At 43.3% G+C, this 11,967-nt stretch overlaps 1 protein-coding gene across 1 annotated transcript; it reads left to right on the top strand.

Annotated features, from left to right (window-relative positions):
* Window positions 1–1,243: 1,243 nt before the first annotated feature.
* On the top strand, window positions 1,244–2,170 carry hs3st1l1 (heparan sulfate (glucosamine) 3-O-sulfotransferase 1-like1; the record flags this gene model as incomplete). The annotated part of the gene is made up of 1 exon (XM_080036279.1): window positions 1,244–2,170. One exon carries the CDS (start codon window positions 1,244–1,246, stop codon window positions 2,168–2,170), a length of 927 nt encoding a protein of 308 aa, XP_079892405.1.
* Window positions 2,171–11,967: the final 9,797 nt, after the last annotated feature.

An 11,967-nucleotide genomic window follows, 5' to 3' on the forward strand; every position in this document is an offset into this window, starting at 1 on the left:
GAAATCCCCATTTACCATTTTCCACTCAATTAGGCTTTGACTTTTGGGTGATCTCGACAAGGCAGTAAGTCAGCTCAAAGCTTAATCATTTCGGAGTATCAATCCTCTGTTGCTATGGCAGTTCCGTTCTGCTAGGTAATCTCAGTAAGGGTTGGAATATGTGTTGTAGGCTACTGGTATCTAAAACATTTACACTGTAACAGTTAATTCCCTAAAACATGAATACATTTTGATTATACAGGTTGATTTTATGGTAATAGTTGTATAATTGCAGCAGAGGCAAGCGCCTTGGTCCTGGCACATCACTGTTGTGACCGACTGACGTTAAAGCACACCGTCTCATGTAATATTGTTTGTATCTAAAGGCCCTTGTTATAAAAAATTAAAACGTTAAAAAGACAAGGCAGCACATTTTTTTGAAGGGCTCTTCAGTTATATTATAAGTCTAATTTAATGCCTTTAATCCCTCTCCCTGTGTTTGCTGAATTTCATTGCCCTGGTATTGATTCTTTTATGGCATCTATAGGAAATCAAAGTCACCGAGGAGTGGGAACTCATCTCATTTCCTGCAATGAATTTTTCTTCATATATGTCTCCAAATGCCTTCATTTGGATATTCTTGGGGAGATGTCAAGTTTATTGATTCTGGTGTGGATTCTTACCGGGTTAAGAAAGACAAAGCGCTCCAGCCCATGTCTTCTGGCCTTCAGCCACACTTGCATATCTCAGACACATTTTCCAACGAGCTGTCTGGCCAAATGTTTTTCAGCCGGAGATATTACGCTATCAATTGAAAGCGACTTCATATGAGTTAGAGGAGAAAAGCAGATGGGATGAGGCGAGATGAAAAGAGACTCAAAGTAAAGATGAAGTGAGATTATCCCTTTTAGATGATACACTAGAACAGACGTGGATTGTATTTATGGCGGGATTGCTTTTTCAGGGGGACCGTGGAAAGTGCCATTTCAGTATAATACAGACATTCATTCTGCTTTAAATGCCTGAATTCTGAAAGCCTTTTCTTCTCTTCTTTGTGTGTCTTTGTTCTCCTCTGCAGATGTACTGTGGACTGCCGATGATTTCTCCTCGTCCTCCAGGTCAAATTAAATGGCAGACAAAGACTGCACTTCCCACCGCTCTTGTTATCGCTGAGCTCCGAAAGACATATCTCGTCCACGGCTAAACCACTCTCTCGCTTTTCTTTCTACTGTCTCTCGGCCAACCTGCACTCTGTTCCATCACCATGGCTTGTTACCTGGCATCTGCCTTTCTTCTGGTTCTCCAGACATACGCTGCCCCACCTAACTTTGTCCAGACAGGATTTGGAATGGACCTTGATCCTGGACTAGCAGCCAACGCCTCTGTGGATTTGACCTCATCTCCGCCCCCGGGGACTAGTAAAAGAGCCCCACACAGCATCATCATTGGGGTACGCAAGGGGGGCACGAGAGCCCTGCTGGAGATGCTAGACATACACCCTGAGGTCGCCGCCGCGGCCACTGAGGTGCACTTCTTTGACTGGGATGAGAACTATGCCAAGGGCTTTGAGTGGTACCGCGAGCTGATGCCCTACTCTTACCCGCACCAGATCACGGTGGAGAAAACTCCGGGTTACTTCACGTCGGCCCTGGCGCCCGAACGCATCTGTGCCATGAACTCCTCCATCAAGCTGCTGCTGATCTTGCGAGACCCGGCGGAGCGGGTCGTTTCCGACTACACCCAGGTGTACTTCAACCGGCTGGAGAACCACAAGCCGGTGCAAGCCATCGAGAACCTGCTGGTGCGCAACGGAGCCCTGAATACGCGCTACAAAGCCATCCAGAGGAGCCTGTACGACGTCCACCTGCGCAACTGGCTGCGCTTCTTCCCCCTGGAGCAGATACACATCGTAGACGGAGACGCTCTGATCCGCGACCCCTTGCCCGAGCTTCAGAAGGTGGAGCGCTTCCTCAACTTGCCCCCAAGGATAGTGTCCTCCAACTTCTACTTCAACCAGACCAAGGGCTTTTACTGTATCCGGAGTGATGGCCGGGAGCGCTGTCTGCACGAGTCCAAGGGTCGTCCTCACCCGGCCGTCAACAGCACCGTCCTCCAGCAGCTCCGGTCCTACCTACAGGAACACAACCGAACCTTCTTCAGGCTGGTGAAGCGCACCTTCGACTGGCAATAGGTCGCCCGTCCCAAATCGGACTCACTCAAATCGGAGCCACTATACCTTGTCTGTGATGAGGACAACAATGGGGCATTAAGCACTTTACATTAAAGGTGGAGTCAGCGGTTTTGAAAATGCTTGTTGTCAAAATCCGTGCACACCTCTTCATGGTCCGCTACTCACCCAGTGCTCCATATTGTTTGTGCACTGAAAAGAAATCCCTTGTTAATACACAGCCTAGGCTCTATAAGGGGCATGTTGGTAGCTACGATGGGCCCCATTTGTTGTTTTGTGTATATACTAGGTCAAAGAGCCTAGGCTGTGTATACAACACAGCGGGCACACACTACGGACAGGTAGCGGATCCTGAGGAGGTATTAAAATTTAAATTTTGACAACAAGCATTCTCCAGAATCACTGACTCCACCTTTAGCTGACATTTTAAAAAGCCCCTGACTAGCCTCTCAATAACTATAGTTGTGTTCTCTGGTTTCATCAGAGCAGCTCTATATCACCATGATATAAGGCAGATATAAAAAGATATAATATGAAAAAATGTAACTACAGGCGTTAAGATAAAATGGAAGAATATCCAAGCTTAATAAGTAATTTTGTCTGTGCTGGAAGCGTTCAAGTGATGAAAATTGCAGCGAAAACAAGTTTGTGAAACTGATGAACTTTTATTCCTCTCTCTCTTGTTTGATATTCTTGTTCTTGATAATAAATTGTTCTGCTTTCAAATGGACCAGAAAAGTGGCATATTTTCTGTCTCTCCATTTCACTCTGGCCACCAAGAGCCCCTGAGCCTTGTAACCTGTGTTATTTAGAGAGCATACTAAGGCAGGCAGAGGCATTTAAATAAGCCTTTGATTTGCTGTGGTGGAAGGATAGACATTAATGCAAGTAAATGGGTACCCTGAAGCAGCGCTTTAGTAGTACAGGAATCCGTAATGGCTTTGGACATTGAAGGTAGCCAATGCCCGCAGCTAAATCAGTCGAATCTCCATAGTCAGCAAGCTGGTAATCCAGCGAGCTGCTGTTCAATGTTTGCTCAGGTGTTAAATGTACTCATTAAATCATATGCCTAGCGGTAAAGAAAACACACAAAAAACACAAAGCATACTGTCTCTGTGTACATTTTTTTTTCTCTTTTTCTCAGCATTATCTCTTTCCTGAATCATACTTGGCACGCCGCTTTTCCAGCAACATCTTGTCGTCTTGTCCATACACAACAACAGATAGACATGGGTCGTGTTTCTTTCATTGATTGGGCTTTAAACAGCAGCCAAAGCTACAGCTCCACTGGGAATATAGATAGTCATGTGATCTCGCTCGCTCTGTCTGCTGGAATAAGCACTGTAACTCTCCCGAGGCCAGCCAAGTCATTGATGCTACATTGGATCTATATCCAGAACAGAACACGGGAGGAGGAGGAGGAGGAGGAGGGTGGAATATAGCTGTGGGCTGTACAGAAATATGCTGAATCTTAATATGAATGGAGCAGTTCATGGCTGATCCGCGGTCGGAATTGTAATTAGACTGGAAAATCGTGTGAGTTTCACGTGTGTACACAAGTTGGTGTTTGATGAGAAAGGCATAGATAATACCCCCACCATAACACCTCTCATGGCTCAGGGACTTGGTCTGTCTTTCTGCTCACCAGGGGGCACCAGGTCTCCATTAGGATTTGAGGGGATGTGTCTAGACGTGCCCTCTCTAGGACCCCCTACCACCCCCCCCCGCCCCCCTCCCCTCGATGCACAGACAGGTGAAGGGCCCGGTCGTCGTGGTTACCTCTTGACCCTGGCCGACACCTGTCTGATCTGGTATGTATCAACCCAGCTGCTCGGCAAGAGAACGATTTGTCCAATGGCACAAGCTGGCTCCACTAAACACACCCACATGCACGCACACTCACACGTAGGCACGCACACACACACACACACACACACACACACACACACACACAAACACACAAACATGCACACGCACACACAAGCAAACACACACACACACGCAAACATGCACGCACACACACACACACACACACACACACACACACACACACACACACACACACACACACACACACACACACACACACACACACACACACACCAATCATTCCCAAGGTGTTACATTGGAGTTGAACAGTGTTTCCACTAAGCAGGTGGGGGCCAGGAAGGACAAAAGGTCATGTGTTGCTTACAATATGAGAGTACACACTGAACAAATTCCCTTATTTATTTGGGCTAAGGTTTTGCTTGCGGGTTTTGCAGAAACATTGAGAGTTACACAGTGCATCTGTAGCTCTCTACTGATGGGCTCTGAGGAACTGCAGTCAACAATGGGTTGCTTAAGGAGAAGAATATTTTTATCAGCAAATCCCCTGAAGTTCATATCAATTCAACACATGAAACGAGACAACTCTTCTATGTCTGTAGGCAAAGCTTTAAAACAGAATGTCAAGCTGTGACTACACTGGCTTTCTGTACCCAAACCCAGTGTTGGTTTTGGTTTGTTCCTTTGAGATGTTGATGATAATAAAACTATAAAATTATACTGCTATAACAATGCATCCATGTGTTTTTCTTACTGTTTATGTATCAAGGCAACAACGGAGATGCTGGTCCTTATTGTATTATCTACTATGGGAGGCTGTATTTATCTTTACATGCAAAAATATGGTAATTGGAGATGTGGAGCTGATGCGAATGTCATTACTTTGCAAGTATTTTATCACAAACCAAAGGTTTTGACAAAATCAAACTTTTGACCTGTAAAAATGGAGTTAAGGAATGATTTGGTACAGCAAACGAGACCGTAAGCAAAAACAACCCTATTTTAATAGTGTTATTATTAATGCATTTGCAGGGGTTTGATCTTTCCTGGGAACAATATCCGGCAGGCTGACAGGATCAGGCTGCGTTTCCTGAATGGTACTAAATCAAAGTTGTATCTGCTTCACCATCGTCATATTAGATATAACCATTATTAATTGTACAAAGTCACATATTAATACATAACGCGGCCCAAGTGTGGTCTCTCATAATAGACGTAATCACTCGCTCCTGCCGGCAGCGCATGCCCGCTGGTGGCGTTAAAACAACTACCGCTGTTATCCAAAGGTGCCGCTATAGATTCAAAGTTCCTCATAGCTACTGAAAGGGAAAACATTAGAGCTCAGCAATTAAACAGTTTGATGATGAATGTGTCAATGCAGCTAGAGGTTTGCTCTGTGGCTTGTTTCGATTCCTACGTTTGCTGATAGACACAATCAGCACATGTTGCTTTGGGCCTGACATGCTATAATGCAAGGTGAGTCATTTAAAAGCCCCTCGACACCAACAAGTTGCTTTAACTAATGGCTACTATCGAGCGAGTCACTTATCACTGCACGTCTTTGATAACTGCCAACCGCGGGCGTAATTAAAGGTTTGAGGGGTGGTCTGGAGCAATCTGCTGTAGATGTTTTTTGCTGCTCTTGTCATCCTAGAAGCCTCTAATGATCTGTCCGCGAGTGTGATTGATGAAGCACTTAGCGTCGAATCAGAGCACAAGGAACGCTGGCTGCTTGCTAAGCTGTTTGCAAACTAACAGCCACTCTGTATTTTGCGTGATACGAGTCTATTACAGAGGTGTCCTCGATTGGAATTAACGATCTCCCTGTAGACATTAGCAACATAACCTAACATTAGGAGGCGACTGACACGGCTCTGCTCTACACATAAACTCTAAACAACATAGGTCAGTGAATCGTCTCAAAGCTCAATATGCTGCAGGCGTTGGTTTCTCCATTTATTTATGTTGATTCATTAAAGGTGCAGTCAGCGATCATGGAGACTGCTTGTTGTCAAAATCCACTTTTTGGCAAAAATCATTGAATATCTCCTCAAGGTCCGCTATCTGTCCGTGCAGTGCAACATATCCAGTGTTAATCCATAGCCAGGCTCTGTAACACGCATGTTGCTGTTTGTTTACACACCAGTTTACAGTGTCTAGGCTGTGTATTAACACCTGTTTGTTTTCAGTGCACACACAGCATGGACAGGTATCAGATCAGGAGGATATATTCACTGATTTTGAAAACAAGCATCTCCAGAATCACTGACTACACCTTTAACACTGCAACATCTGCATTGTCTCTAGAGGCAATTAATGAAACGCTCAATGGTTTACTGTTTTGATGATGATATAGTCCTTTTTATTGGATTTCAGAGAACCTTATTACCAACTGATTAAGTATCTTTGTGTTTATCTCTCTATGAAATACACAGCTACTCCACACAGCTGTGCACACAGGTGTGACCATCTGGACCAGGCTCTGAGCTCTCATCACTATGAAGCTATTTCTAAAACATCTAAGATGGCTCCTTTTGCAGGATTAAAAAAAAAAAACTCTTTAATTTCGATAATTGCAGCCAAGACTTTCACCAAGCAGCGATGGGGCGTTTTTTTGGTTCCATTCTGCTGGCTCCGATACAAGAACGCCCGTGGGGTCTGATGCATGCCATATAGCCAACAATGCTGCACACAAAGAACCCACCCTCAGAAGCCTTTTTACATCTTGCTTGATCAGAAAAAGAACAATGAACATAAATCTAATGAGATCAGGGACCAAGAAGCCGACATTGCTTCCCAAAATACATGTTGGATTAGCACGTTATTAACACAAAAGGCTCAGAAACACAGGAACTGTTCAGATAAACCTGTTTTTTTCGCACATAATTGTAAAGGCTTCTAGTTTTATCCCTCCCTGTGTGATTACTTATTCATTTGTTTGTAGATTTATTTTTCATTGCCTCGGGTGCAGAGGGCATGTGTTTGATCTGCTCTCATGGCAGTCTTTACTAAAGGGGAAGGAAGGCTGCTGCTGTATTCAGGTCAAAGGGAGGAGAAAGAGACATGTCTGTTTATTTGCAGCTGCATTATAAAAGCCTCTGATTAATCCTTTGAGGCGCTGAAAAGAAAGAGATACGAAGAAAAAAAAATACGAAGGTGAGATCAGGGCTACAAATGCCAAGCGCATTGTAAAAACTGTCTGGCATAGGTATGTATGCATGCGTGGGTGTCAAGCAAAATGAAGCACAACTTGCCAGCTCACCTTTTGCTGCTCTGTTTGAAACAAACTAATTATGTTAACGATGCAGTACGTGATTTTCTCTGTCTTGAAGAAAGTCATCAAATCCAGCAACCAGACTTCTCATAATCAGATCAGATTACATAGGAAAATTGACTGTGTGGCTCGACCCTTAGCAATGTCAAAGAGAGGATCCACAACTGTTGTCCAGACTGAAATATTGAACTTTGACCTCTAGCGCCATCGGCTGGCCACCAAAGCATTTCACTCAGACCTGAGTGCATACCAAAATGACATTCCCATCAACGTATATTTTAGAAGGAAGTAAAAAAAGTTAAAGAGAAACTGTGTTTATATTTGTTCTCAAATCAGTAGCTTATTTTGTGAAATACTGTGAGCTGTTTTCATTTTCCTCCTGAAATAGAAAGTCTTTGGTCCAACTGCTCAGAGCTCATATGAAACCTACTAGCTGGGTAATGGCCTGCGTACATGGAAACATAAGGGTATAAGCACACCACAACTCCAAACATCCAATCACTGAGCTTAGAATCGCATACTCAAACTCAATTCAATTAAAAACATTCTCTTATGTATTCTGGGACAATTTTGGATGGTTGAGCAACTGTGTTTGTTATTCTCAACTGCAATAACAACACGTTATTAATTTGCTCTGATTTATGCCTCTGATGAACTTGTTCTCCATGGCAACAGTGGCTGAGGCTCATGGGTATTGTAGTATCGCTACATTAACCAGTGGGTCTCATGTTTCTATGTTACATTGGTTCAGGTTTTTTATTAAAAGACAATATGAAAATGGGAATACAGAATTGGGGAAAAACACCACAGGAGGCAGCAAAGCTCTTCCAAGTCGACTGACAAAGATTGGGAACCACTGTTATGCATTACCAAACACAGAAAGGCAGGAAAGCAACTCTGAAAACATTATATTTGTGGTTCTTTACTGGCTAAGTCCTTACAAAACATACATCTTTTTTTCAGTGTCACTTCACACTGATCTCCTTTTGACCGTATGTCTGAGCGCTGAAACTGCATATAGTTTGTGTCTGTTCTTGAGGCTCCAGTCACTTCTCTGCCACAGCCTCTTTTATCCCTCAATCCTCCCCAGCAGCTCCTTGTCTATTCAAATCAAGGGGCAGAGGGAAGAGTGCCAGAAGGCATTTCACTCCGAAATATGAAATCTACTCTCCTTTGGGTTTACAGAGCCCAGAGTCCCCGCTCTGATTCCAACAACAACAACAACAACAGTCGGAGTGCAAAGCCGTGGCAAAAAAAAAAAAAAAAAAAGCATAGCATTTCACTGCTGGCTGATAGCACGGCCCGGACCCACAGGAGCAAAGTGTCGCACCAATGTTATTTCCTGCCATAGCGAGGGAGGGGCACGAGGGACCAGACAAAAGCAAGAAGGTCTGTCTGAGCTTCTTTTGAAGTCTGTCAATCTTCTTTTTTTTTTGCTGTGCTGCTTGCTGCCGTTTCGTTCATTAATTATCTATTTTGTAATACTTGTTTTTAATGGCTGCTTGGCTGCGGCCCTTCAGGGGGCAAGGTGACATTTAGAATCTGCTAATTTTTTCAACGCCGCCCTTCATCAGTGTCTGGTTCTCAGGCTTTACGTGATCCCACTGAAAGGGTGCATACATGAGGCTCTTATTTTTAGAACATTAATTTATGTTACACAAATTAAATACGCTTCACAGGCGACTCTGGCAACTTACTATTGCTAATTCATTTCAAAGCGGCCCCGGTGTGTTGCTCCATTTCGCAGGCGAGTAGAGAGAGATCGGGAGATAATGGGTGTTCAAAGAGATAGCACAGACTTCAGAGGAGAGGATAACATCAGCTCTGTCCCCCTGAAGTCCTCTGTAAAGTTAACAACCCACCCCTTGGGCTGGTTGCTAATCCACTTGCCTGGTGGCAGCTGAGACAGGTAAATAAGGTGAACAGAAGGACAGGCAATAAAGAAAAAAAAGGGAATAAACAACCTTCTAAGCATTGAAAACGAGTCGCAAAACGAGGTTTTTGTGTTGAACACTGGCATCTGTTTATCCGACTTATTGAAAAATATGACTTGAACGCTGTGTGTTTACAGCACACAGAGGACTTCCAACAAGTTGTACGCAGACTCTTCAAATACCTGGAATTGTACCACTGCTTTTTCAGAACAAAGGATTATCCATGCAATATCCACAGTTAATACAAAATGAAAAGCTATTGTAGTGTCATGAAAGCACACAATCATCTGAGTTAGTACCGCAATGGCACCTGAAAGCAACCTGCATGAGGCGAGATACTTAGCCCCGTCTTATCAGACTACACCACAAAGTGGAGCTGCAACAAAGAAAACACTCTCGTCACGCTCCTGTGTGTGGCACACATTCATATTTGTTGCCAAAGTTAGATTTTTTTGAGTCAGTTGTGGTGTGAAATCTTCCCTGCCTGCTTGAAAAGAAAGAGTAAAAACATCACAGTGAAATACAAAATGTCTCCTTACCAGCGGTTGAGCCAGTGATGCATCTACAGCGAGCTGGACTCACTCAGACCTCTTGCCTTTCTGTCCCTTTGGTATCGTTTGACATCATAAAGTGTCACAGACCGGCCAGGCTGTGCTGTGTGCACTTTACTGATTTTACACTGCACCATTTTGGGGGGCTTTGAACTTCAAACAGTTTTATTACTTTTATATATTGAGGCCAAGGAGGGCTACTTATGTGTCACGTTGCACATTTTAGCATTAAAGGTCACCTCTTATGCTAAATGAATTTTTTCATGGTTTTTCAACATAAATATGAGTCCACGGTGTGTCTTAAATCTCCAAAAGTATGAGAAAACACAACCCTCCAGGCCCGATTCTAGACAGTTAGATTAGGGTGGGCCTGTAGAAATGTTAGGTGGGCACACTGGGCAGAGAGACCAAAGATGAAGAAATGTTTTTCCCTTGTAAGATCTCTGCGTCTGCTTTTTGGCACATTTACTGTGAATTGTGTAGAACACAATATGCAAATAAACTTTGAGTGTTGCTGTGTGGGAGATTTGATTCTTGCATGTTTTTTTTTTCAAAATGTTTATGAATATTTTTTTTTTACCCTTTTAAAGTGAAATGCATGAATCTGGTGCACTTTGAGAGGAAAATTAAGAGGCTAAATCTGAGGAATTTTGTGTGAACAGATAATTTGGAGACACTGGGTCGGATGAATTCGAAGCTATTGAAGAAAGACACATGGATTTTCCATAGAAACACAAATTATAATTTTGAACCTAAAAATGATCATAATATGTGACCGTTAATACATGCTATATGTAATGTATATGATGCATATATTAGTATTAACTTAAAGCAAGATTTTAGAGACCCCCCCTCCCCCCTTCCCCCATCTCCTTTGCTATGTACTTGTTTGACAACAACATGCTCAGTCTTCAGATAAATAACCGGTAGTAAAAACTAATCATTTAAGGTATTAACATGTGAATTGGCAGTGTTTATATGAGCATTCGATTGCCTTAGTGGCATAATAAAGTGAGTCTACACGCAGTCAATTCATTCACAGTCACCTGATTCGTTTACTACTCTGACCGCTCAGTGTTTGGTAGATTACCGTTCCAATCACGCTGCTGGTGCTGATTCTCACTTGGACTTAATGACAATGCTTTAAAATAATTTGCTCCAAATCCTTCATCAGTCAGAATACATTATGTAGTTTGACCTCCCCTGATGGAAAGTGAGGGGTCTGCATTATCACATAAACATGTTGTTCATTTACGCTCCTCTGCACATAGCTCGATGATTCAGAAACTGGGAGCATTTTGCCCACACATACACACACAATTTTAATGAGTTTCCCACCTCGGCCAGTGAGAGATGTGTGTGTGTGTGTGTGTGTGTGTGTGTGTATGTGTGTGAGTGGCGGCCGGGAATGAAGGGGGGTAGCTGGTCAACTTGAACACAGCCTTGTTAAAATGTCAATTAAAGAGAAACAAAGAAGGAAGGGCGGGAGGTTGGGGGGAGTTTGGGTTTCTCCTTGAAGCTGTTTTCGCTTGCAAGGCAGCAAGCAGCAGCCTTAGCAAATGAGTGCAAGGATTATTATTTACAGGCAAAAGCTCTGGCTCTGTGAAGGCAGAGAAGTCTGGGTCCAAAAGTGTGACTGTCTTTTCTGTTGAATTCGAACATCAAAACCAGCTGTCGCAATTTACAATTTCACACATGGTCTCCAATCTTCTCCAGTCCTCATGAGAAAAGAGTGTGTAAGAGTCTCAGAATCGCTGCACTGTGGCAGGTCTTTAAACGGTATATGGCTACGGAGAAAATATTAAACAAATATACACTTTAACTGTGTATACAGTGCTTTAACTTAAATCAGCCAGGGGCATACACACACACACACACACACACACACACACACACACTTTCCTATAGTATAAAGGATGACTTTGACAGAGCCAACAAACAAGCTGTACATATAAGTGTCCTCCTCCCATATACAGGTGATGTGTTAGGGATTTTTTTCTAAACGTTTTTTCACCCCATGTAATCTCGCAAACATATGTTTCTAACGATGCAGCAATAATTCTCAATTAAGTTAGCTGGGTAGCCATGTCTCTCCCCACAGAAATCAATATTTGAACCGTGCAGACAATCCGGGTCCCTTGAGGCCGAAACAAAAGTGAATTCATCCCAACTGTGCTGCTGTTTCCTTCTGCCAGCTGTCCACTGCCTGCTCTC

Source organism: Ammodytes marinus (assembly GCF_949987685.1).
Source record: "Ammodytes marinus genome assembly, chromosome: 11".
Lineage (NCBI taxonomy): Eukaryota > Metazoa > Chordata > Actinopteri > Uranoscopiformes > Ammodytidae > Ammodytes > Ammodytes marinus.